General features: G+C 45.8%; 1 protein-coding gene, 1 long non-coding RNA gene and 1 other non-coding gene across 5 annotated transcripts; 2 read left to right on the top strand and 1 right to left on the bottom strand.

Moving 5' to 3' along the window:
- The first annotated feature begins 15 nt into the window (after positions 1–15).
- Positions 16–14,401, top strand: UPK1A (uroplakin 1A). 3 transcript variants are annotated; one of them, XM_074369776.1, is made up of 9 exons: positions 16–5,983; positions 6,090–6,171; positions 6,473–6,561; positions 7,994–8,221; positions 10,494–10,568; positions 10,696–10,803; positions 11,829–12,008; positions 13,674–13,757; positions 13,840–14,401. In XM_074369776.1, exons 3-9 carry the CDS (start codon positions 6,481–6,483, stop codon positions 13,882–13,884), a joined length of 801 nt encoding a protein of 266 aa, XP_074225877.1. In that variant the 5' UTR covers positions 16–5,983; positions 6,090–6,171; positions 6,473–6,480; the 3' UTR covers positions 13,885–14,401. The 3 variants fall into 3 exon arrangements, with proteins under 3 accessions (XP_074225877.1, XP_074225876.1, XP_074225875.1); XM_074369775.1 differs by having other exon boundaries at positions 6,071–6,171; positions 8,021–8,221; XM_074369774.1 differs by having other exon boundaries at positions 6,071–6,171.
- TRNAS-GCU (transfer RNA serine (anticodon GCU)) lies at positions 13,201–13,273 on the top strand. The gene has a single exon. It is a non-coding gene; the product is annotated as a tRNA-Ser (tRNA).
- Positions 14,402–16,260: 1,859 nt separating the features above from the next.
- LOC141578598 (uncharacterized) lies at positions 16,261–19,860 on the bottom strand. Its single transcript, XR_012509049.1, has 3 exons — positions 18,068–19,860; positions 16,997–17,077; positions 16,261–16,398 (listed from the first exon to the last, which is right to left on the bottom strand). It is a non-coding gene; the product is annotated as an uncharacterized LOC141578598 (long non-coding RNA).
- Between the last annotated feature and the right edge of the window lie 3,091 nt (positions 19,861–22,951).

The following is a 22,951-nucleotide window of genomic DNA, read 5'->3' as shown; positions in this document are numbered from 1 at the left end:
TTAATAAACTTTGACCACCTCTTCTTTACCAGACAATAGAATGAGTGATTATACAGAATAACCTTGAGTTCCTGTGTGCTAAAATTTATCTATATGTTCTTTATATTATCTGTACAATTTTTTAAAACCTTAGGTTTTGAAGCACATGAAAATAGTATAATAAAAACTCCTGTGTACCCGTAGCTTCAACAATGACAACAAATGACCAGTTTCATCTCTAACTACTCCCCTCCCCCTCTAGGTAATTTTAAAGCAAATACTGGGGATCATATTTTATCCAGAAATAAGTAAGCATATGTATCTCTTCAAGATACAGGTTTATTTTAAACATAATCATACCATAATTATATCTAATAATTAACAGTAAGTTCTTAATATTTAACAAGCAGTCTTCTGCACAGTGTGTAATTTCTCCCTATGTTCTAGGCTTCTGTCATGTTGGCCATGGTCATTTAAGTAGGCCAAGTTAAATGTTCTTTCTCAGTGTCCCCAGATGAATTGCCGCACAATAACGGTCCAAAATATCGTCTACCACAATCTTGTCAACAGGGAGCTCCTGCGACACTGTGACCAGATAGGGCACCGTGTTATGGCCAAATTGGTGTTTCCTCAAAACCAAATAGTTGTGCAACAGATTTCTCTGAGGTGTATTCAAAAGAGCAGAGAGACGATTCTTGCATTGAGAGAAAATGGCTCTAGGGAGGAATCTTCTGAAATGGCTGCCCATGAGGAAGAGGGGCTGTAAACGGAGGAGCCCCGTGCCTGCAGAGGGACTGAGGGGCTCTAGAAGCTTTTGTCATGTGTTGGAAATAAGAATGAACTTAAACATGGTGAATATTTCAAACGAAAGTCCAGGGCAAGAGGGTTGAGCTCAGTGGTAGAGCGCATGCTCAGCATGCGCGAGGTCCCAGGTTCAATCCCCAGTACCTCTATTAAAAATAGTAATAATAATAAATAAGTAAATAAACCTAATGACCTCCCAAGCCAAAAAAAAAAAAAAAATGGATAAAAATACTGGGGTTGGGGGGGAATAAAAGGAAACAGTAAGTCCAGTGAAAAGTCGAGATGCAGGGCTTCCCCTAACCCCAATCACCCAATTCTGTCCAGACACTGCCACCATTAGCAGTTACCCGTGAATTCCTCCAGATATAGCCCATGCCTCTAGAAGCATTTATAAACAGCTGTTTTGTCTGTACTTGGTTTGATAAAGATCTGAGATGGTTCTCCCACTTCCTTTTTGATCTTCCATTTCTCATGCAGTTCCTACTGCATTGACCTCTTCATTGTAACAACCTGTGAGCTCATGAGATGTTCAAGGCACCGGACTGGTTCCAGCCTAGGGTCTGTGCACCTGCTGTTTGCTTTGTCCGGAATGCCATTCCACAAGAGAGTGACACGACTCGCTCCCTCCTGCCTTCAGCTCTTCAAGTACAACTTCATGAGCCCTTCCCTGGCCACTCAACCTTCCATTTCACCTCCACACACAACACTCCGAAGCCCTCATGCCTTTCATTTATTAAGCACTTACCACTAATATTTACTATATTTTACTTCTTCGCCCTTGATAATTGTCCACCCTAATACCAGAATGTAATTTCCACAAGGGCAGGGATTTTTAAAATATGTATATTACCTCTTTATCATTTTATGAAAATTTTCAAGCGTACAGAAAAAGTGGACAACTCTTTCAATACTCGCCCTTATACCCACCACCTAGTTTTAACAATTGTTAACACTGTGTCATAGCTACTTTGTGTAGGTGTACATTTTATTTTTTACTGAATCACTTAAAAGCGCTTTCCAAACATCCTGACACTTCACTCCTAAATAATTACCTGTGTATCTCTGAAAAATGGCATGTTCCTTCATACCGTTATCAGTCCTAAGAAAAACTAACACGAATTCTCTAATGTCTCATGTTCAGATTTCCCAAATTGTACCTCAAAACTTCTTTTACTAGTGTTTAATTCGTTTATTTTTGGTACCAGGATCCAATCAAGTTTCACCTGCATTCTGATTTTTAGGTCTCTAGTAGTTTGTAAATTCTAGAATTCTCCCCTTCCACCCTACCCACTCTTGCAAGAATTGAAGAGGCCAGGCCCACTGCCTCATAGAATGTCCCCTAGTCTGGATTTGCCTAATTGTTTCCTCAGGTCATTTAGCGTCTGCTGCCATCTGTAGTCCTTATAAACTGGAAGTTAGTTCTAAAGGCCTAATTAGAGGCAGTTCAGGTTTTTTTGCAAGAATCCTTCTTGTGCATGTCTTCCGTTAGTGGTGGCTGAGTCTAATCCCTAGGCAAGTAGGTGGCCACTAGCTGTCTGGAGAGATCTGTTTCCCCTTTTTGCCGTAGGCAGATGACCTGTGGGGTGAGACTATGGGGAACGGTTCCCCCATGGCTCCCTGACAACCTTGCACATCTCCACATAAGCAATATTTAACTGTGGTCTGACCCGGACCATAGCAGAACTCTTGCTGATTCCTCCTGAAACAAAGGGAGGTAAGCAGGCTTGCAAAAGAGCTACCATGAGGCATTTTCCCACCTGCCTCCCTCTCCCGCAAAGACCGCCGCAAGACCATTCCTCATTCAGCTCCCCTGTGTCAGTTGAGTACAGGATTTTCCACCTCACTCCTCCTCGGGGTGTAACTGCAGGCTATAAAACAACTCTACAGCTACCTTACGACGCACCTTACCTGCCTTATTTATCACGGGCCTTCAGCAACTCCACGAGCCACGTATGATTATAACCCGTATTTCACAAGTGAGGAAACTGACGCTTCTGTTCCTCCTTCTGGTCCACGTGGTTGTGGGTCTCTCCGGGTCTATGCATGAGGGTGCTCACCACAGCATTATTTAAGTGGGAGTGGTGGGGTCGGGGAGCTGGAAGTAGCCTGACCGTCCTCTCTGGAGAAGAGACAGTAAACTGTGGGACCACAGGTATCCCAAGCAACCGTCAGAAGCCAGTGTGCCCAGAGGAACATGGATGGATCTTAATAAAATTGTAGTGCTGAGCAAGAAAAGTAAAAATAGGATGAGCTATTTAACACAATCATGGGTATGTAAATTAGAAAATACATGCACAGGAAACCATGGCTCCCATTTTATGAGAACCCACCCAACAAAAAAGATATATATGAACAGATTACAATGTTTGCCAGTAGGGGGCACCAAAAGAGATTGCAGATAGGGAGATATGAGGGAATACATGAAATCAAGAGGTGTATTGTGGGGAATAATGAGCTATAAACTGAGGGTGTGGTATTAACTCAACCCATGACACCTGCGATCTGAAAAGAAGACAGGGGAAGGAGTGTGGAGGAGGATGAGACCCAAATTTAGTAGGGAAGTTGTCTCTGGGGCGAGACAGTGGCTTCAAATGCCATCTGCAATGTATGCACTTTAAAAAACCAATCTGCAGTGAATCCACAAAAATGCTTAGATTTGACAGAGCAGGGTGATGAGGATGTAGGTGTCACGTTATTCTCTACATTTTTTGTATACTTGAAATGTTTTATTTTTTGGAGAGGGACGGTAATTAAGTTTATTGATTTATTTTAGTGGGGGTACTGGGGATTGAACCCAGGACCTCATGCACGCTAAACGTGTGCTCTACTACTGAGCTATCCCCTCCTCCCTTGAAATGTTTTATAATAAAAAAATTTTTTTGAGAAAAGTTTCCTTTCACCACTGACCATGGAAAACAAAACATCTTATTTTAAAAACATAAGTACAAAAAAATAAAAATAAATACAATGCCAATATGTTATCATTAAATCCTAGTCAGTCAGTGAGGCCTGTTGAGAACTGCTCTTAAGAAAGGAGAGGTGTTTAGGACACAGCAGCATCAAACTGCTGATATTTCTCCATGGTACCATCAGAAGGACTGGTTAGAAATGAATCCTTTGCTCATCATGAATTTTGTATCATTCCGATGCCATTTCATTTCATGTCCATGAAACACCTAAAATTAACTTGTGCGCCCTCTTTGGAAAACACCACTTTTAACACATTGAATATATTTCTTTTGAAAGGATCCACCCTCTTTAGAAAGCATTGTAATAAATAAATACATTTATTGTGAGCGTACAGCTTGATGACATTTCACAGTCTGAATATTCCTATGTAGCCAGTGTCCAAATCAAGAAAGAGAAGCTCCTTTCCTGTTTCCTCCAGTCACAATGCCCCCAAGGTGACCACTCCCCCTATTTTTTTGTTGTTGTTGTTTATTCTAGAATTTTTTATCTAGACTCATACAGTTGTAGCCTTTTGAGTGTGGCTTTTATTCAATTAGCAAAATGCTTTTGAGATTCACCCCGTGGTTGCACAAATCCATAGCTCGTTCCCTTTTATTGTTGAATAGTATCCATTGTGTGCAAGCATTGTGTGCATTAAACATTCTCCTGTTAAGAGACATTTGGGTGGTTTCCAGTTTGGGGCTGTTAGGAATACACTCCCAGCGCTTGGTAGACAGAAGTGGGGGAATTTCTGGGGACAAATAGCTGGATCATAGCGTAGGTGTGTATCATCCTTAGGAGATCTTGCCATTGTGATTTTTATCATCAGCCTTCTGAGCATCTGAGTAATTAGCACTTCAAATTTTATTGTTCTGGCTTATATAATAGTAAGAAAGAATAGTGAAAATTCAAAACACCCAAATACACTGAGTTCATGTTTAAGGACAAAATGAATTTCTTTTATGACAGGTGACATATTATTGCCCCCACTGATGACAACTTTCTGCTCTTACTAAACATTTTATAAAACTTCTAATTACAGTTATCAACTATTTGAAAATAAAAATATTTCATATTATTAGCTTGGCCCTATTATTTTGCAAGTTATTTTAGCTAAAGTTTATAAAATGTATTTGACAGATTATATGGATTATTATTTAAATTTTCTCATTAGTACTTAATATACATATAAATCAACAGAGAAAAACAATTTTAAATGTAAAGTGGATTGACTAAAAATCAATTATCCATTTTAACTGGAAAACATCTCATGTGTCTTATTACCAAGCCTGTATCTTGACAGTGGAATTTTAAGTTCCATTTGTTTGCTCGTATCTCTCACACTGGGGGAGCCAAGGCCCAGAGAGAAAACGCTGCAAATGCCGTAGTCCTCGGGGTTGAGAAGTTCTGGGGAAGAACCAGCGCCCCAAGCCACAATCTTCGCCTGCGGAATTAGCCTTGTGCCACCAGGGGGCGCCATCGGAGGGAACGTGGGCCTCTCCCGAGCGTTGCTGGTGAGGCGCGGCCGCCTGCTGCACCAGGCCTGTGGCACCCTTTGCAGACATCCCCGCACTCAGTTCTCACTGCCGTCCAAGAAAGTGGTATGATGGTACCCATTCTGCAGATGGGCAAATGCACATGCCAGGACGCGCTGCACGGAGTAGGCGGAACTTGGATTTGAACCTAGGTCCCTTTGATTCCGCAGACTGAAGACATTTCCACCCACGGCTCCTCGCTCTGACCCTGCTTTCTCCGCTCGTGTGCGGTGATGCTGGGGGCCACGTTTCTCGCACCAAGCCCATCAGTGTCGCCCTCTCTTTTTCTAGCACATTCCTCTCTCTGCTTGCTCTTTAGATATTCATCTCAAAATCCCCTGACACATCCATTTTCCTTCCATCTTGCCCCTCATCCCAGAGCCCGAAAATCAGCCTTCTGAGTATTCTTCCCACTTGCCTCATCTCCTCCTATCTCCTCTCCTTGTCCAGCTGCCCTCGCCTGCTGGGGTCCTGGCCTGCCACTTCCCCTGGCTCCCAGCCTGGGAGTGGTGGAGTCACCAGCAGAAGACGCAGTTCCGGGATTGCTGCTGGTTTGACTTGGATCTCTCCCCTCCTCCCAGGAAGGCTCTAGTCCTAAGGAGAGACAGCAAGTCTCACCCTCCCCGCCCTGCCCCCTCCACCACCACGATAGCCTGAGAACCAGAGGCATGTCACCCTGCCCATTTGGCCAGATATAGCATGATCTGGAATTTCAGGTCTATAAATCACTTGGTGGGGGGGGGGGCTCTTAAAGCTGTTCTCCCACACTGGTCTGCTGCTTGACCTCTTGTCCCCTCCTACAGACACCCTCCCCTCTTCCAGGAAACTGGCCCAAGGAGGGGCCTGAGCATATATAAGAAGCCACTGCGGGAGGGGCTGGCCAGAGAGGCTTTTGGCAGAGAAGGTGAGGAGGGGGTTCTGGGGGTCCGGGTGGGCAGGGGGAGCTGGGGAGGGCTTAGGCTCAGGGAAGGCCAGTGCTGAGCTCTGGCCAGTGACTGCCCCACCTGAGTCTCAGTTTCCTCTTCTGTAAAATGGCCCACTGCTGGGGTTGTGGGAGGCTGGACACACTTGATATCTGTCTGGGCCCAGCAGAGAGCTGGGAGCAGCCCCTGGCAGCTGGGGTGTGGAGTGAGGGCAGTGGGTCCGGCCCGGACCTTGCTCTCTCCCAACCCCCCACTAGTCTCATCCCTGTGCTTGTGTCCCAGGCAGGACTATGGCTTCTGCAGCAGCAGAGGCAGAGAAGGGGTCTCCGGTTGTAGTGGGACTGCTGGTCATTGGCAACATCATTATTTTGGTGAGACATCCCCCAGGGTGGGAAGGTGGGCAGGCAGGTGGGGAAGAGGGGATCGGTCCTCAGCCTGGAGGAGGAGCGTGGCTAAGGGCCCAGGACTCCCCTAATGGCCAATGCCTCCTGGCTCTCAAGTCAGAGCAGCCCAGATTTGAATCCCAGCTCTGCCTCTCTCCAGCTGTGTGACCTTGAGCAAGCGACTTTACTTCTCTGTGCCTGTTTCCCCATCCATAGATGATGTCCTCATTGTGGGCATTGCTGTGTGCATTGTATGGCCCTCTGCTCAGAAAAAGTGACTAGTGCCAGCTAAAATCATCAGCATGATACGGACATACAGTGCCTGCTTGGCACACAGAAGGCCCAGAGTATTGAGTAATAACAATATCTTTTAATTATGTGATACCTGCATGGCTCTAGAGCCAGACAGCCTGGGTTCGAATCCCAGCTAAGTCACCTTGTATTGTGGGACCTTGAGTCAGTGATGTGACCTCTCTGGGCCTCAGTGCTCTCATCTGGAAGATGGAGATAAAATAGGAATGCTGAGAGATAAAATGAAGTACTGGATTTGTGCTCAGACCAGAATTTGGCACACGTGGTTGCCATTTGCATTGGTCAGGACAACAGCTGGCAGCATTACTGACTGTCACACAGACAGCAGTGACAAGGGCCAATGCACATAGTAAGCACTCTATCTATGAGCGTTCGTTTGATTGATTTCAAAGGTATCCACTGAGCACTCTTCCTCTCACCTTGTTCCTCGGCCCCATAGGTAACCAGGTTTTCAGTTTCTCCAATATTTCTTTAAGCAAATACAAACAAACAGGAACACATATACTATATTCTCCCCTTTCTTGCCCGAAATGTAGCTTGTTCCATGTCCTGTTCCATGCCTCCCACTTCCTTGGCTCACGTCACCTGTAGGCCACTCCACCTGCTTCCTCAGACAGCCTCCCTGCCCTTTTCCACACCGGGACAGCCGGGACAGCACTCTGTGGCGAGGCATCCTGGCTCCTTTACCCACGGTGCTGGGGGAATAACCTTGTGGGTTTGTAATTTTCCTGCATGGGATTGATTCCTGCAAGTGGATCAGTGCTGGCCTGATGCATTTGTCATTGGTCGGTCCATGGCCAAACTCCCCTGGAGGGAAGAGCAACACTCTTCAGGGAAGGCAGGTGGACCTGACATCTTCACATGCTCCAGGTTTTGCATGTCGCATCTCCTTGTATCCTTGAAGACACTGGCAGCTGTGGAGGAGGGAGGAGGGTGGGGGTGCAGGGGTCTGGCTGGGCCCGCCATTCCCTCCTGGCCTCCTACCCAGCTGCGTCCCTGCTCACAGAAGGTGATGTCTTTGCACACTTTACCAAGAGGGCAGTGGAGGCTCAGAATGGGGCACTTGCTCTTGGAGACTCATGCAGCCGGGGCTGCTGCGCCTGCACAGGCCTCGCTAACCCCCTGCCCTGTCCAGCTGTCGGGCCTGGCCCTGTTTGCCGAAACGGTGTGGGTGACAGCTGACCAGTACCGCGTGTATCCACTGATGGGCGTCTCCGGCAAGGACGACGTTTTCGCCGGCGCCTGGATCGCCATCTTCTGCGGCTTCTCCTTCTTCGTGGTGGCCAGCTTCGGTGTGGCCGCTGCCCTCTGCCGTCGCCGGTCCATGATCCTCACGGTGAGGCCCCAGGACGAAGGGGTAGGGTCGGGTGGGGCACAGAGGTCATCCTCACGGTGTCATGGTGACAACCGCACCACAGCCACTGGTGTGTGTGCTCAGCCTCTTGGCAATCATTTCATTTCATTGGCCCATAACCTAATAACCTAGGCTCGGCTGTTAACGCTCATTTAGTAAAGGCACCAGGGAGGCAGGAATGGAAGCTCTGCACAGGAGGCTGGCTCTTGAGCAGCAGGACTGGGATTTGAACCTCAGCTAGTTGCTCTCCACGATCTGAACTCTGTGGATAAGAGCGACAATAATAATAGCATGGCTGCCATTTAATGAGTGTGCTCCCTGCACTCTAAGTGCTCTGGATTAGTTCATTTGTTGCTCACAACCCACCACCAGATACCATCCTCATCTTTATCTTTATCTTCCTCACCATCATTGTCATCATGAGCCCATTGGACAGAGTTGAAACTGAGGCTCAGAGAAATGAAATCGTGTATCCAGGGTGCTAACTGCAAGTGAGTGACAGAGCCAGGATTTACACCTGAGCACTTCAGTGCTTGAGCCTGTGCCTTTAACCTCTGCCTGCAGCCATGCCCCACGCCCCACATGAGGCTAAGCTGTTTAGAAAATGAGCTTACTCAATCCTCTCAGAAGCCCCCTGAAATTAGTGCTTCTTCACCCATTTACCAGATGAGGAAACTGAGGTTTAAAAAGGCCAACAGCCCAGGGGATAGGAAGAGCGGGAATTCCAATCCTCACCCCACTGACACAGATCCAGCACGGGGCTCCCTACACCCATGAGGGCCTTTTGGATTTCCAGAGGCAACTCCTTATTCAATGTGCAAATGTTTACTGAGCAAGAACCATGTGCCAAACCCTCGCTGGGCCCTGGGCTATCTAGAGAGCAAACCAGGAAACCTCTTGCCAGAGGGGAGGGTGCTCTGCTGGGGGAGCAGTGGCCAGGAAGGGAGATTTGGAGCTGGGGAAGGGGAGAGGTCTTGCAGTCCAAGAAAGCCAAGACCCCTGGGGGAAGGGAGTGAGCCGTGTGTGCATCTGTAGGAAGAGCATTCAGGGTAGAAGGAACAGCAAGAAAAAAGACTCTGAAGGCAGAGGGGACAGGAGTGCAGTGTGAGGTGGGAGCGAGTGAGAGGAACTGAGGGCGTACTGGGAGAACAGAGAGGGTGGGCATGGTGATGGGGGAAGAGAGGGGAGGTGGGCCTGCCTATCAGGTGGGTTTACGGGCCTTGATAAGGACTTTGGCTCCACTGTAAGTGAGACGGAGCCATGGAAGGGCTCTTTTCCTTTTCTTTCCTTTCCTTCTTTTTTTTTTCTTTCCTGCATTTACTTCTCTGGCCAAACCATTGAACCAAAGCCCTAAAAGTTCACCCAAGTAGTTTAAAAAAAATTCTGTGCATCTCCCCTATTAGTTTGTCATGAACTGACACAGAATATTTTTTTTTAATTATTATGGGAAATTGCAAACAGACTAGAGTAATGGCACGATGAGCCCTGCGTACCTATCACCTGGTTTCAACAGCATCACCCATGGACTGGCCAGCATCCTCCCCTCCACCACACCCTCTGCCTGCCTGCATTTTTCTTTCCTGGGGTATTCTGAAGCACATTCCAGACACCAAGTCACTAACTTGTAAATACCTGAGTGCACGTTTCCCTAAGTGACAAGGACTGATTGATTTTAAAGCAGTCAGGCACCTTGGGCCATAGCATCTCACCCACCCCACCCCCTATTGCTTTAAGGTTGAGGGGTGAGGACAACTGAGGACCAGGAAAACAATTGCCATTAAACACCAGTCAAAGAGCTTTAGTTTCTACTTTTTCTTTCTTTCTTTTTTTTATTCGCTCAATCACTGTGCCGCGGGCATACCCTGCAAAATGCACCCTGGTCCCTCCGTATCTTTCTTCCAATACCCAGTCTGTGCTCAGATGCCCCTGGTTGTCTGGAGAATGTCTTTATTTTTTTTCTTTTCTACAGTAGATATTCATTTACTGCATCCAAGCCAACAGTTAACTTTGGGGACTGCTTTAGCTATTTTTTGTTGATTTCATTTCCCCCTAATATTTTGTTAGGGAAAATTTCAAACACACAGAGAGGGTGAAAGACTTGAACAGTGTATATCCGCCACATTGATGTTTCCACCCATGGTGTCCTAGACTTTTTAAAAATTGTGTTTCTCTCCATGGGTCCTGGAGGGGTGTAACTTCGCAGGATTTGCCCTGACTGGGCGGTCCCTCTGTCCCTCCCTCCCTCTCTCCCCAGTACCTGGTGCTCATGCTCATCGTCTACATCTTTGAGTGCGCCTCCTGCATCACGTCCTACACCCACCGAGACTACGTGAGTCTGGCGGAGGCCAGGGAAGGGGCATGACTTCTTGGGGTGGGGATGTGGTGAGGGTGTTGGGCTGGGGGTGGAGGTCGATCTGTCTTCCCCCCCAGCCCCTGTTCTTCCCGGCCCTCTGCAGATGGTGTCCAGCCCATCCCTGATCACCAAGCAGATGCTGACCTTCTACAGTGCAGACTCGGACCAGGGCCGGGAACTGACCCGCCTCTGGGACCGCATCATGATTGAGGTGGGCAAGGGGAGGCAGGGTGGGCGGAGAGGGCTGGAGGACCTGGGGCTCTGATCGCAGACGTGGACAGGGCTCCCAGGGAGGGGCTCTGGTCATCACCGTTTTCCGGATGAATAAACAGGCCCAAAGGAGGGAAAGTCACTGGCCCAGGGTCATGTGGTCCATGTGGTTGGTAAGGGGCAGAGCTGGGATCCAAACCTGGCAGCCTAGATCCAGAGCCTCTGCTCTTAACCATTGCACATGCTGTCTTAATAATTACAACCACAACAAGCCTTAAAGAGCACCATCTTTTGTTTACTGCTGTTCAAAGTACTTTTGAGCTTATTTGATCCTGGCAACCTCCCAGAAGGGAGATCAGCTCTTTAGTGATGAGAAACCCAGGCTGGAGGCTGAGGACTTGCACAAGGCGACACAGCTAGTAAGTCACAGAACCGGCAGGATTCAAACCCAGGCTGCCAGCTTCCAGAAGCCACATTCTTTCTTTCTTTCTTCCTTTCTTTTTTTTTTTTGTAAAATGAACCCTGAGAGCTCAGAAGCCACATTCTTAATTAAACCAACGTGATAGGACAGCACGAGAGGAGAATATTGAGGACCCAGGGAAATTGAGGTCCCAGTCTGGTTCAGGTTGTTCGTCTAGCCAGGATTGGAACCCAGGTTTGAAGGAGCCTATGTTTTCATCATTTGGGAGCCACAAATGCAACACCCTCGGGGTCTAGGAGAAGCCAGAAATCTGTCTTTTGGTGTCATTTACCTCAGGTTTTGTTGATAGCTAATTCAAAAAAATTTTTTAAATAAATCAGGAGTGTGGGTTTGCTCCAAATCCATCAGCCTCTTGTTGCTGGGATAAGTGTCTTCTGCTCCTTGCTCGCACACAGACACTGCTGCCCCTCTTCGAGGCCCAGGACACGGGGAAGTTGGGTCCAGCTGGGGCCCAGGCCAACCTTGCCCTTCTCTGCTGTGTGACCTCAGGCGAGTGGCTGTCCTCTCTGAGCCGGAGCCCGCCTGACCCCTGCCTCTCTCTGCAGCAAGAGTGCTGTGGCACGTCAGGTCCCATGGACTGGGTGAACTTCACATCAGCCTTCCGGGCCACCACCCCGGAGGTGGTGTTCCCCTGGCCCCCACTGTGCTGTCGGCGGACAGGCAACTTCATCCCCCTCAATGAAGAAGGCTGCCGCCTGGGCCACTTGGACTACCTGTTCACCAAGGTGTGACCCTGCCCCCGATGTGTCTGTCCTTCTATCCAGCCCTCTCTAGGGTTCTTCTGTCTCTTCCTCCCTCCTACTGTCTGCCTGTCATCTCCCCCAACCATCTGGCTTCCTCTTCCTCTCCGCTCCCTCTAGTTCTCCCAACTCTCCATCTGTCCCTCCTTCCCTCTGCAAGCCGGCGGGGTGCGGGGTGCATGCCGGTTCTGTCTGGTCCAAACCTGGCACCCAAGACTTTTCTCAGGTTGTTTGGGAAGAAGAGCAACAATAAAAATAGCAACAATGAAGAAGAGCAACACCAACAGCAGCCAACATGTACTGAGCCTTTACTTGGTACCAGGCATCCTTCGAAGTGCTTTGCATTTTTAACTTACTTAATTCTCGCCGCAGCCTTATGCGGTAAATGTCATCGTGATCCCATGTTACAGATGGTGAACCTCGCTCGTGAGGGATGGATCTGGGATGTGATTTCAGGCAGTCAGGCCCCAACCAGGTGTTTTTTATTGTTGCTGTTTGTTTGTTTGTTTGTTTTTCAATAGATGGAAGACAACTTAATTGGAGCCTTTCATTTTTAATTCAGCGGGGTTTTTTTCTTTCAACAGAGGTACCGAGGACTGAACCCAGGACCTCGTACATACTAAGCATGCGCTCTACCACGGAGCTATACCCCTAACCCCCAAGGTGTTTTAACTACTGCAAGGGGAGTGCAGAGGCAGAGAGAGAAGCCAGAGAAAGTTAGACTAGGAGGAGAACCAGTCCCTGTGGTCCCGCTGGCCACTCGTGGCTGCCTGGGGACCCTTCAGGAGCATGTCTTAGATCAGGGGCTTGGAGAGGGGAGCCAGAGTGCAAACAGTTTCTGCCATCAGCCATTTCTCTGGCCCTGGCTCTGTGCAGGATTCCAGGCATCATCTCCCAGAAACCCCACAGCTGCTTTCAGAGGGCAGTGCTGTCAGATGGCCACGTCACAGAAGGGAAAACAGGCTCAGAGAGTCAGAATCATAATGCTTCACAGCCAACAAATGGCAGAGCTGGCCCCCACCTCAGTCCTGCCCGACCGCAGGACACACAGCCTGAACCTCTGTTCTTGGCCGCTTCCACGTCGGGCCAAGCAGGGGTCTACATGAAGGTGGCTGGTGTGGGGCTCTGGCCCAGCTAGACCTCACCTCTAAATGAGGAGGTGTCAGAACTAGGGGGTGGGGGCTATAGCTCAGTAGTAGAGTGCGTGCTTGCTGTGCATGAGGTCCTGGGTTCAATCCCCAGTGCCTCCTGTGCCTCCGTCAAGGGAAAAAAAAGTTAAAGAAAAAAAAAACTGAACTGACCCTAAAGGCATATTTCAAACCCTTGGAACTTGTGGGCAGCATAGAAAGCCGGCCCTAAACAAAATCACCCTCAGACTGTCATAGCCACCATCCTGACAGCACCTGCTCGTGCAGGGCCTGGGTGCCAGGCTCAGGGTGACACCACATCCCTGGCTCCCTGAAACCACCCTGGGGGGTGGACACTGCCCTGATCTGCGTGGTGGGAAAGCCACACCCACAGTGATCCTACAGGTAAGAAAACCAAGGCTGGAGGAAGGAAGCAACTTGCCCAAGGGCGCACAGAGGCTCTTGCTTTCAGCAGCCAGCCTCCCTCGGTCTTTTCTCAAACCTCCATTTCCCCCCTGCCCAGGGCTGCTTCGAACACATTGGCCACGCCATTGATAGCTACACGTGGGGCATCTCATGGTTTGGCTTTGCCATCCTGATGTGGACGGTGAGAGGCGGGGAGCCCAGGGGCTGAGTGGGATGTGGGTGTGGGGCTGGAGCACCCCCCCGCCTGACTGTCTCCTTCCCAGCTCCCTGTGATGCTGCTCGCCATGTATTTCTACACCACGTTGTGAGGAACAAGAAGGCAAGGCCACGTGCGCAGCCCAGGCCTCCTCCTGCCCTACTTCCTCCGGCTGAGGCCCGGAAGGCCGCCTCACCTCTCCCCTTCCCACCCCCCGTCTCTTCCCTCTTTCTACTCCAAAGACCCTTTACCAGGTTTCTGAGCTGTGTTGGAAGTTGGGGTGCCCTGAACCCCATGGACATGTGTGCACAGACCCTTAGCCCTTAACCTCTTTTCACTTGGCTAATTCCTGGCCCATCTTTCAGTGTCAACTTAAAGTCCTGTCCTCGGGGGCCCTTCCCTGACCCCCCACCCCGTTCACAGATGCCCCTCTTGTAGCCCCCTGAGCTCCTCCTTCACAGTCGATGTTGCCACCATCACTGAATGGCAATGTGGTTGTCTATTTAAGCTCTGGTAGACTGAGACTGCCGTGTGGGGAGGCACGAGTTCTGTCATGGTCACTTTATTGTCCCCAGCATCGCCCAGCACAGGGCTGAGCACAGATACTCAATAAACACTGCTTGAATGTGTTGATTTGTTTTCTTATGAAGCAAAGGCGAATGAAGAAGAACTTTTCCCATGAAAAGAGCAGAAACCCAACTGGCACTGTCTAAAACATCAAATGGAATTTACTAGTTCATGTAACTGAGTCAGTAGGGCTGGCTTCAGGCATGTTTGGATCCAGAGGTTCAGTCTCGGTTTCCAGGAAGCCCGTTTCATTCTCAGGCAGAATTTCTCTGGCGACACCAGACTTACACCTCCATAGCTCAGCAACACAGCAGCAAGAAAGGGCCTCTTTCCCAATAGCTCTTGCCAAGGTCAGGGATGAAATCTCACTGTCTTGGTTTAGGTTCTAGGCCCACCCTTCGGTTGGGGAAGGGAGGGCACCTGGATTAACATTCTTGCTAAGGATGCATCCAGGGGGGTGGTGTTGGGAGGGGGTTGTTTAGCAAAGGAAAATCAGAGCAAGGGCTGCAGGGCCAGTGCAGGTGACAGACATCCTCCTACCAGGGGCTACAGCTTCCGGCAAGTTCTCTAGGGGTGCATGACAGCAGGTTTAGAAGCTCATCATTGCTCTTTTGTCCTCTCTGAAGCACGCCCATGCTTTGGCCATTTCATAGCCATTAGGCCCTGCATGGAGAGCTTGGCTTCCTTCCCCATCTAATGAAGTTTCTCAGGGTCCTCATTTACTCCACTGGTCGGCAGATGGTCTGCAAATGCTAAATTCAGATGTCAGCTTTTTGAAATACACTGTTAAAAGATCTATAATGGTCAAATGTGTTAGGGTGAAAAATTGGAAACAACCTAACATCCATCGGCGGGGAGGGATTGTAAGCTCATATCCTTGGACTAGAATTCTCTGTGGCTGTCAAAAAGATGAGAGGTCTATGTGAGCTGATAGAAAAAGATGTCATGACGGTATACATAACTGGAAAGCACACATATAAGGATGTTCATTACAGTAACCTAAGTGAGCATCACCAGGCGACTGGTTCAATTGGCTGTGCTAGGTCTAGACTCCAGAATACCACACAGTAGTAAAAACTCAAGTTTTCACATGGAAAAATCTCCAAGAAACGCAGAGTAGGAAAACTTCAGTACTTTTATTCCTGTAGATACATATGCAGGGTTGGTCTTTTCTTTTTAAAGAAATGGGTCAAGGTTTGACACAACATTGTAAAATGAGTATAACTCAATCAAAAAATGTTAAAAAAAAAAAAAGAAATGGGTCAAGGTTTTTAAAAATCATGTTTGAAAGAACAGCGATAAATAAACAATAAGGAACTACTGTACAGGACAGGGAACTGTATTCAATACCTTGTAATAACCTGTAATGAAAAAGAATATGACAAGGAATATGTATATAAAATGGAATCACTATGCTGTACCCCACAAATTAACACAATGTTGTAAACTGACTATATTTCAATAAAAAAATAAAATAAAGTAGGATACTGCTGGAAAGTAGTTTTCAAAACAAAACAAATAAAAAAGAATAGGGAAAATAGTTTTTACTCTTTTTTGTAGTATTTTTTTCTTTTTTTGGTCTTTTTTCTTTATTTTACTTTTCCTCTTTCTTTTTCTTTTTCTGTTTTTATTTTTCATTTTTTTCATTGTGGGTTTTTGGGGGGGGGTTGGAAATACTTTTTAAAAAGCAAAAATCATTTGTAACTCTTCCACCTGAAAGATGATAAAAATTTAGAAATGGAAGTGTCCCATGTTCCACTCCCCAGTAAACTACCTCCCCCTCAAATCTGGTCCAACGCCGTAGATAACTGGTAACATGACAAATGTCCTTTTTGGCTTTTCAAACATGTATATCAACACATCTACATACACTTGCATAGTATAGATAGTATACTACACAACACACACACGTTTAATAGAATCATGCTTTAAATATTGCTTTGCAACTTGTTTTCTTCACGTAACTATGTATTTTGGCCATTTTTCCATGTCAGCATGTATGAATTCACTTCTTTTTTAACTGCTGCAGTGTAAATGCATCCTAGGTCATCACGCTCTGCTGTAAGTAAACAAGGCAAGCAGCAGAACAATATGCATAAGTGATTGCATTTTTATAAAATTGACACATACATATTTCCTATGAAGGACCCCTTTGAGAAGAGTATGTGATGCAAGGCCAAGAGGAAGGGGAATTTTCGTATACATCTTTATAATGCTTGAAAAAAATTTCTGTAAAGATAACCTATTACATTTCAAACACAAAAACTAGTAAAGGGGTTTCTAAAATACTAAGCAATATACAGCTTTGCTTTTCAAGCCAGAATTTTTAAAAAAGGCCACGTAGTTGTTATATGTACCATATTTTAACACCCAACAGCCCCTCCAGGTTAACCGGCCTAACAGGCTTTTCTGCAGGCCCTGGAATGAAACTTCTCCCCCTTCCCTGAGCACATATTTGACCACGTTGTAAACATGTCAAGCAAAGAGGGTACTTCGTTCCAATCTACTTTTAAATCCAGGTATGTGCTCATGAGCAAGTTCACAGTGACCTAGTCTGTGACTCAGATTCCTTGAAAAGGCAAAGAGGATGTACTGGGTTCTCACCATCCCCACCACCGTGTGCCCCTCTATAAAATGGGGGTCCTAGAAGTCCCTACCTTATAGCATAAGTTCCAGTACTTTCTAAGAGCTCGGGAACTCGGAGACCATTTTATTATGAATCAGAGATTTTCTCAATCCTGTGTAATCAGAATCAGATGCAGAAATTAAGAGTGATAGCTAAGAAGGCAATTGAGGAAATTAAATGGAAAGCTAATGATTACTCAGTGAAATCTAAAGAAGGCAAGGAGGGGGCGACAAAGGTGCAAAATGGAAAGTAATAGGGTGGTACACAAACCTAATCATATAAAAATTACATTAAATATAAATGGACTAAACACTCCCTAATAAGGTTTTATTTTTTTTAAAGCGGCTGAGACAACTGGGTATTTGTCTGAGGAAAAAATAAATTTCAAATGCTTTCTCACTCTGAATAAAAACTTAAACTGGGGAAAAAAAACCCAAACTGCTAGGTAATTGCTGCTGCTGCATCCGCTAAACCCCAATTCCAAATGTGTGGGGCTCCACCATCCTCCCTGCGCTGAAGCTGATTCACTGAAGTGACTCACATATTTGTGCTTTAACAAGTCAAGCCATACCTGAAAATGCTTGGTGCTTTCACTGAGAGATGTTCAACCCATGGGCTCAGCATACATTAGAGTTAATACGATGCTTTTTGCCTGAGGGTCTTTAAAGAACATTTGTGGAGTTACTGGAGCTTGATATGCATAAAATCACTTTTTCCCTTAAAAAAAATCACTCTGTAAAAGAATATTTAATGTCATAAGAAAATACCTGGGAATCTGATAAATGAAAAAAGAAAGATTACAAAAAAGCATGCCAAGTATGATTGCTTTTCTGATAAAAACATAAATATATGTGTGTTTGTGTTAAAATTGTAAATCAAAGTCTCTCAAAGGTTGACATTGGTTATTAAGGAAGAGGAGACACTTGCAGGGGATTTTTATTTCATTCCTGGGGCATTTTGGTAATTTCCAAACATTCTATGACAACTAATCCTTTTGTCTTCCAACAAAATTCAAGAAATGTGTGTTAATAAAAATGTGACTGTGGGACATAAGACGTGCGTTGAGAAAAGAATTATTTTGCTAAACATGTTCAAACTGTACCTGAGCAGCTAAGGCAGGTCAAGCCTCGTCAGACACTGGGGTCTTGGAGTCAAGCCGGTCTCTGGGCAGCAGGTAGGCAGGCTTGCACCTCTGCTCCACAACTGCCACTATCTCCTATGGCTTCATCTGGTCACGTATTTTGCAGAGTGCAGCTCAGCCAGACTGGCAGCAGTGTGGCCGGGCCAAGCCAGGCCTCAGCCAGCAGGACGGGTTTTTCTGCCTTGGCCCCTCCACTCAGAGACCCATTCCTGTGGGTGAGAGGGGAGCAAAGAGATGAGGGCCAGGTGAGGCTCCCAGGACCACGGAATAGAGACACAGCCACTCAGTTGCATTCCTACCACACTTCTACATAACCATATCTGTCCAGAGCTGCATCCAGCCTCTAACCATCCATGGCTCCCCAGTGCCCTCAGCACAAAGTCCAGCTCCTCAGCCTGGCACTGAGGGGCCCCTGTGGCTTGTCTTCTTGCCATCTCCGCACAAGCTTATCCCTTTCTTCTGTCCCACTGAGTCAACCTCTCTTTCACCATTGGAGATCATAGAATGGAAAGAATAAACTGATGTCATATAGCAATCAAGCAGGCACATGACTCTAACTATATCCTTCCATGAGGGTAAGTTGGCTGACTCACCAAAATGTAAAACTCACACCCCTTTGACCCACCTGATTCCAATTCTGGGAATCTATTCTGCACATACACTCATGAGCGTGCACAAAGACTAGGGTAACTGAAAAGTAATAAATGAGAAATAGCCTAAATCAAATCAGAAGAGAACTAGTTATAGAATTCATTTTTTCACACCGTGGAATACTGTGCAGCTAAGTTTAAAGGGAGCTACATGTATATTTGCTGATATGAAATAATCTCCAAGATAGATTGTTCACTGAGAAAAATGCAAAGCGCAAAACTGAATGTATACTAAATGCAACGTGGTACCCTAGACTGGATCCTCAGGAGAAAAGACATTAGTGGGAAAACTAGTTGCAATCCAAATAAAGTCCAGCGTTTAGTTAATGGTCTTGTAATGTTAATGGTGTTAATTTCTTGGTTTTGATAAACATACCATGGCTATGTAATACGTTAACATTAGGGGAAACTGGGTGAAGGGTATACAAGAATTCTCTGTACTATCTTTGTGCCTTTTCTGTAAATCTAAAAACCTTTCCATCATTCTAAGTGAAGTAAGCCAGAAAGAGAAAGAAAAATACCACATGATATCACTCATATGTGGAATCTAAAAAAAGAAAAAAGAAGAGACTAATGAACTCATCTACAAAACAGAAACAGACTCACAGACATAGTAAACAAATTTATGGTTACCAGGGGGAAAGCAAGTAGGAAGGGATAAATTGGGAGTTCGAGATTTGCAAATATTAACTACTATATATAAAATAGATAAACAACAAGTTTCTTCTGTGTAGCAGGGGGAACTATATTCATACCTTATAGTAACCTACAATGAAAAATAATATGAAAATGAATATATGTATGTATATGTATGACTGAAACATTATGCTGTATACCAGAAATTGACGCCACATTATAAACTGACTATACTTCAATTTTAAAAAGTCAAAAAAATTTTAAAAATAAAAATCTTCCAAAATAAAAAGTTTATTTGAAAAAAAACTGAATATATATTTCTATATTTATAGAGCACTAAAGATGAGGAGAAAAAGGGGGAAATTTATGGATTCATAAGATACATCGTTTCTTATAAATTGTTTTATTTTTATGATTAAATTTCCCTATTTCAGAAATGATTATCTAGTTGGATAATTAATGAATATTTTAAAAATAATTTACACCCACAGTTGCATCATGATTTTTTCAGAGCACACAATGTCATTATTTAAAATTTTTTATCAGATGGCGTTATTTCAGAATGCCTTCATTTAGGATTGCAGAGAGAAATGGCTGAAGAATGCAGTGAAAGTGAGAAAACAGGGCAAATTCTCTAGAAACCAACTCACAAAATGTTCAGGTTACAAAATGGCCCACTCACTGAATCTATCAAAAATGCTTTTATCAGTATTAACCAGAATAGTTTCACAAGCTGGGGGGAAATGGATTTTTGATTATGGTCCTCTCAGAACAACTGAGCTCGAAGAGCCTGGAGTCAGAGACAGAGCCGACAGCAGGGAACGGGCTTCCCAGAAGGGTAAGAATCTGGAGGCAATAATCATCTTTGGGAAAATCCACTGACTTTCCTGGCTCCCCAGTGGGGTCTTGGCAAGTTGGGGGTGAGAACCAGGAGTCCAATGTGGGTTAACCGCCCTTAATTAGGAAAGTTGACAGTGTTATGGAAAGTCTTCCAGAGTGATGATGCGAGTCCTGGATATTCGAGGGCTGCAGTAGTTAGAAGAACTGAACTCTCCGGATCTGGTGACAGCCTATCTTTTGCAGACTATGTCACTGATGCCTTATGCCTCCAGGACTGAAGGGCCAGAAAGCTATGTTGAGACAGTTTGCACCTGCCCCTGTCCTAGGTGGTAAAATTGTGAATACCATTGACTCGTTCATGCCTTCAGATATTACTGCTAACCTTATCATGGGCACCAGGCACTGTTCTAGGTTCTGGGGACCCAGGGGAACGAACCAACCCCCAGGCTCTCCCTTTACAAACCTTGCCTTCTGGAGGGGGAGATAGAGAAAACCAATAGGGGAAATAGACATGTTAGAGGATAAGGAACGCTAAGGAGAGAAATAAAATATAAAAATAAAAGAATTTTTACAAATCAGTGGGGAAGGGAGGCAGGAGTTTCAGCACCACTGTGGCATCCTGACTGGATGTATAAGCTTCCGACAGTGGCCAGTGCCCATCTGGGTTGTTTCCCATTGTCCCCTCACCATGTGTTGGGGGTTGGGGAGACCATTCCTGGGGTACACGCCTACCTTGGGGCAGGAATGGAGTCAGTGCCACCCCATGGGCTCGGCCTTGGAGCAGGGGGGAGTTGGATACCCAGAGCCTGCTCAGGTCTAGGAAGAGGTGAACAGACCCTGGGGGCAGAAAGAACCACTGTCCCCTCTTCCCATTAAACCTTCCTCCTGATGATTTGGAGATAAATGCCACATAAAGCACTGAGAATTCAATGTTAGTTATTATCATCACTGTCACTTTTATTAATATCAAGGGCCCCCATCACTCACCTGTGCCAGTTATCAATTTATTGCCTCTAAATTCCAACATTTATCAGCTGGCACAAGGTTAGGCCTGTCAGTAGAGGGCGCTGAAGGGACACTGCAGAAGGTAGGGGCGTCTCTAGATTCCAGTGCTTTTTTCTTGTTCCTACTGGGCTGTGACCAGCAGGTGGCTGTGGTTCCTCTCCATACCTTCCTGAGCCTAGCTAGGGACACACCACTTAACCCACATAAGAAACCTATTGAAAACATGAAACAGAATCAGGATTTCCCACTGAATTGACTATCTTTTCAGATGCTCTGAAAATGGAAATAGAAAGATGTGAAACAGAGAAAATGGTCTTTCTGAAGAGCCACTTCCAATCCTGCTGGAAAAAATGATAAAAGGATCCTGGCGTTTGATCCCTGGCATTAACGTTCATCACATAAAGATTCATTCAGAAAAGTGAGGAAACAAGTCTGGAAACTGAAGGAATTTTTCAACTTTTGAGAGCTCTACCCAGAGCCAAGGAAAGTGATATTTGTTGTCTAGAAGCCACTGGTTAATAGTTGTTAACCACTGCAAAATACAGTGGCTTAAAATAATGATTTTTTTTAGTTCCTGATTCTGTGGAACCATTTGGGCTGAGCTCAGTCAGCCAGGCAGTTCTTCTGTTTTTTTTCTCACCTGGGCTAAATCATGCAGCTGCAGTCGGCTAACGGGTTGGCTGGTGGTTGATCTAGGGTGGCCTCCCTCCATGTATGGCTGGCTGGGAATTTGTATAGATGGCTGGGATGATGGCTCTGACTGGGCCATATGTCTACAGCAGGCCAGCCCAGGTTTATTCACACGGTGGTGTTTACAGGGTTCCCAAGAGCAGCAAGAAAAGACAAGTCCGAAAGTATGCAAACAATTTTCAAGTCTCTGCTTTTGTCACATGTGCTATTGTCCCAATGGTCGCAGCAAATCAATGGATAAGGCCAGATTTAGTGTGGAAGGTGTGCAGGAGGGAGGAGAAATACGGAGTCCATTTTAACTCACAATCTACCACACAGGGGATCCAGGATGATAAAAAGGTGTCAGCGGTCCCCAGCAGAAGTAGTCAAATGCCTTTATTTGAGAGTGTCCCACAGTTGTGACCTCCTCAAACTGCTACAGTTTCCAGGAGGAAGCTGGATGGGAAACATGTAATGCCAACAGTAGCCGGGACCTTGGGCCATTCCTCCAAAGAGTTGTCCTATGAAAAGTTGCCTTTTTCTGAATTCTGGATATCACAGAAGGTTAAGGAGACAATGTTTTTATTAAATTCATGTTTCAAAACCCAAGTGGGAAATCTATTAAAGACATCTAGTTTCCCTTAGATATCTCTCAGATGGCTCTTCAGATGCTGTGGGCACTGGAATGGAAACAAATAACATATAAAAGATAAAAAGCTAAGAAATTGGTCTTTTTGTTTCCATTTCAGTACTGTTGGACATGTAATTAAAAGAAGGTCTCAAATATTGAAAGTTCTACTCTAATAGAAAAGAAGCAGGAAGCTATAGAAATGAGAAAACCATAATTGAAAATGTGATAACTACAACTATTTGCAAGAGAACAAACACAGAGATGTAAAAAAGAAAAAAAGGACAGAAAAATCATAAAAGGTGGAAAGGGGATCAGGAAAATATAGATTTTCTCTTTCTCTCTCTCTTTTTTTCACTTCATTCTTTTTGGGATGTGTTTGAGCCTACATGACTACCAGTGTAAAGCAAACAGATA

This window comes from Camelus bactrianus, chromosome 9 (assembly GCF_048773025.1).
Source record: "Camelus bactrianus isolate YW-2024 breed Bactrian camel chromosome 9, ASM4877302v1, whole genome shotgun sequence".
NCBI lineage: Eukaryota > Metazoa > Chordata > Mammalia > Artiodactyla > Camelidae > Camelus > Camelus bactrianus.
Note: the sequence above shows the minus strand (reverse complement) of the source record. Positions and strands in the feature narration are given on the sequence as shown.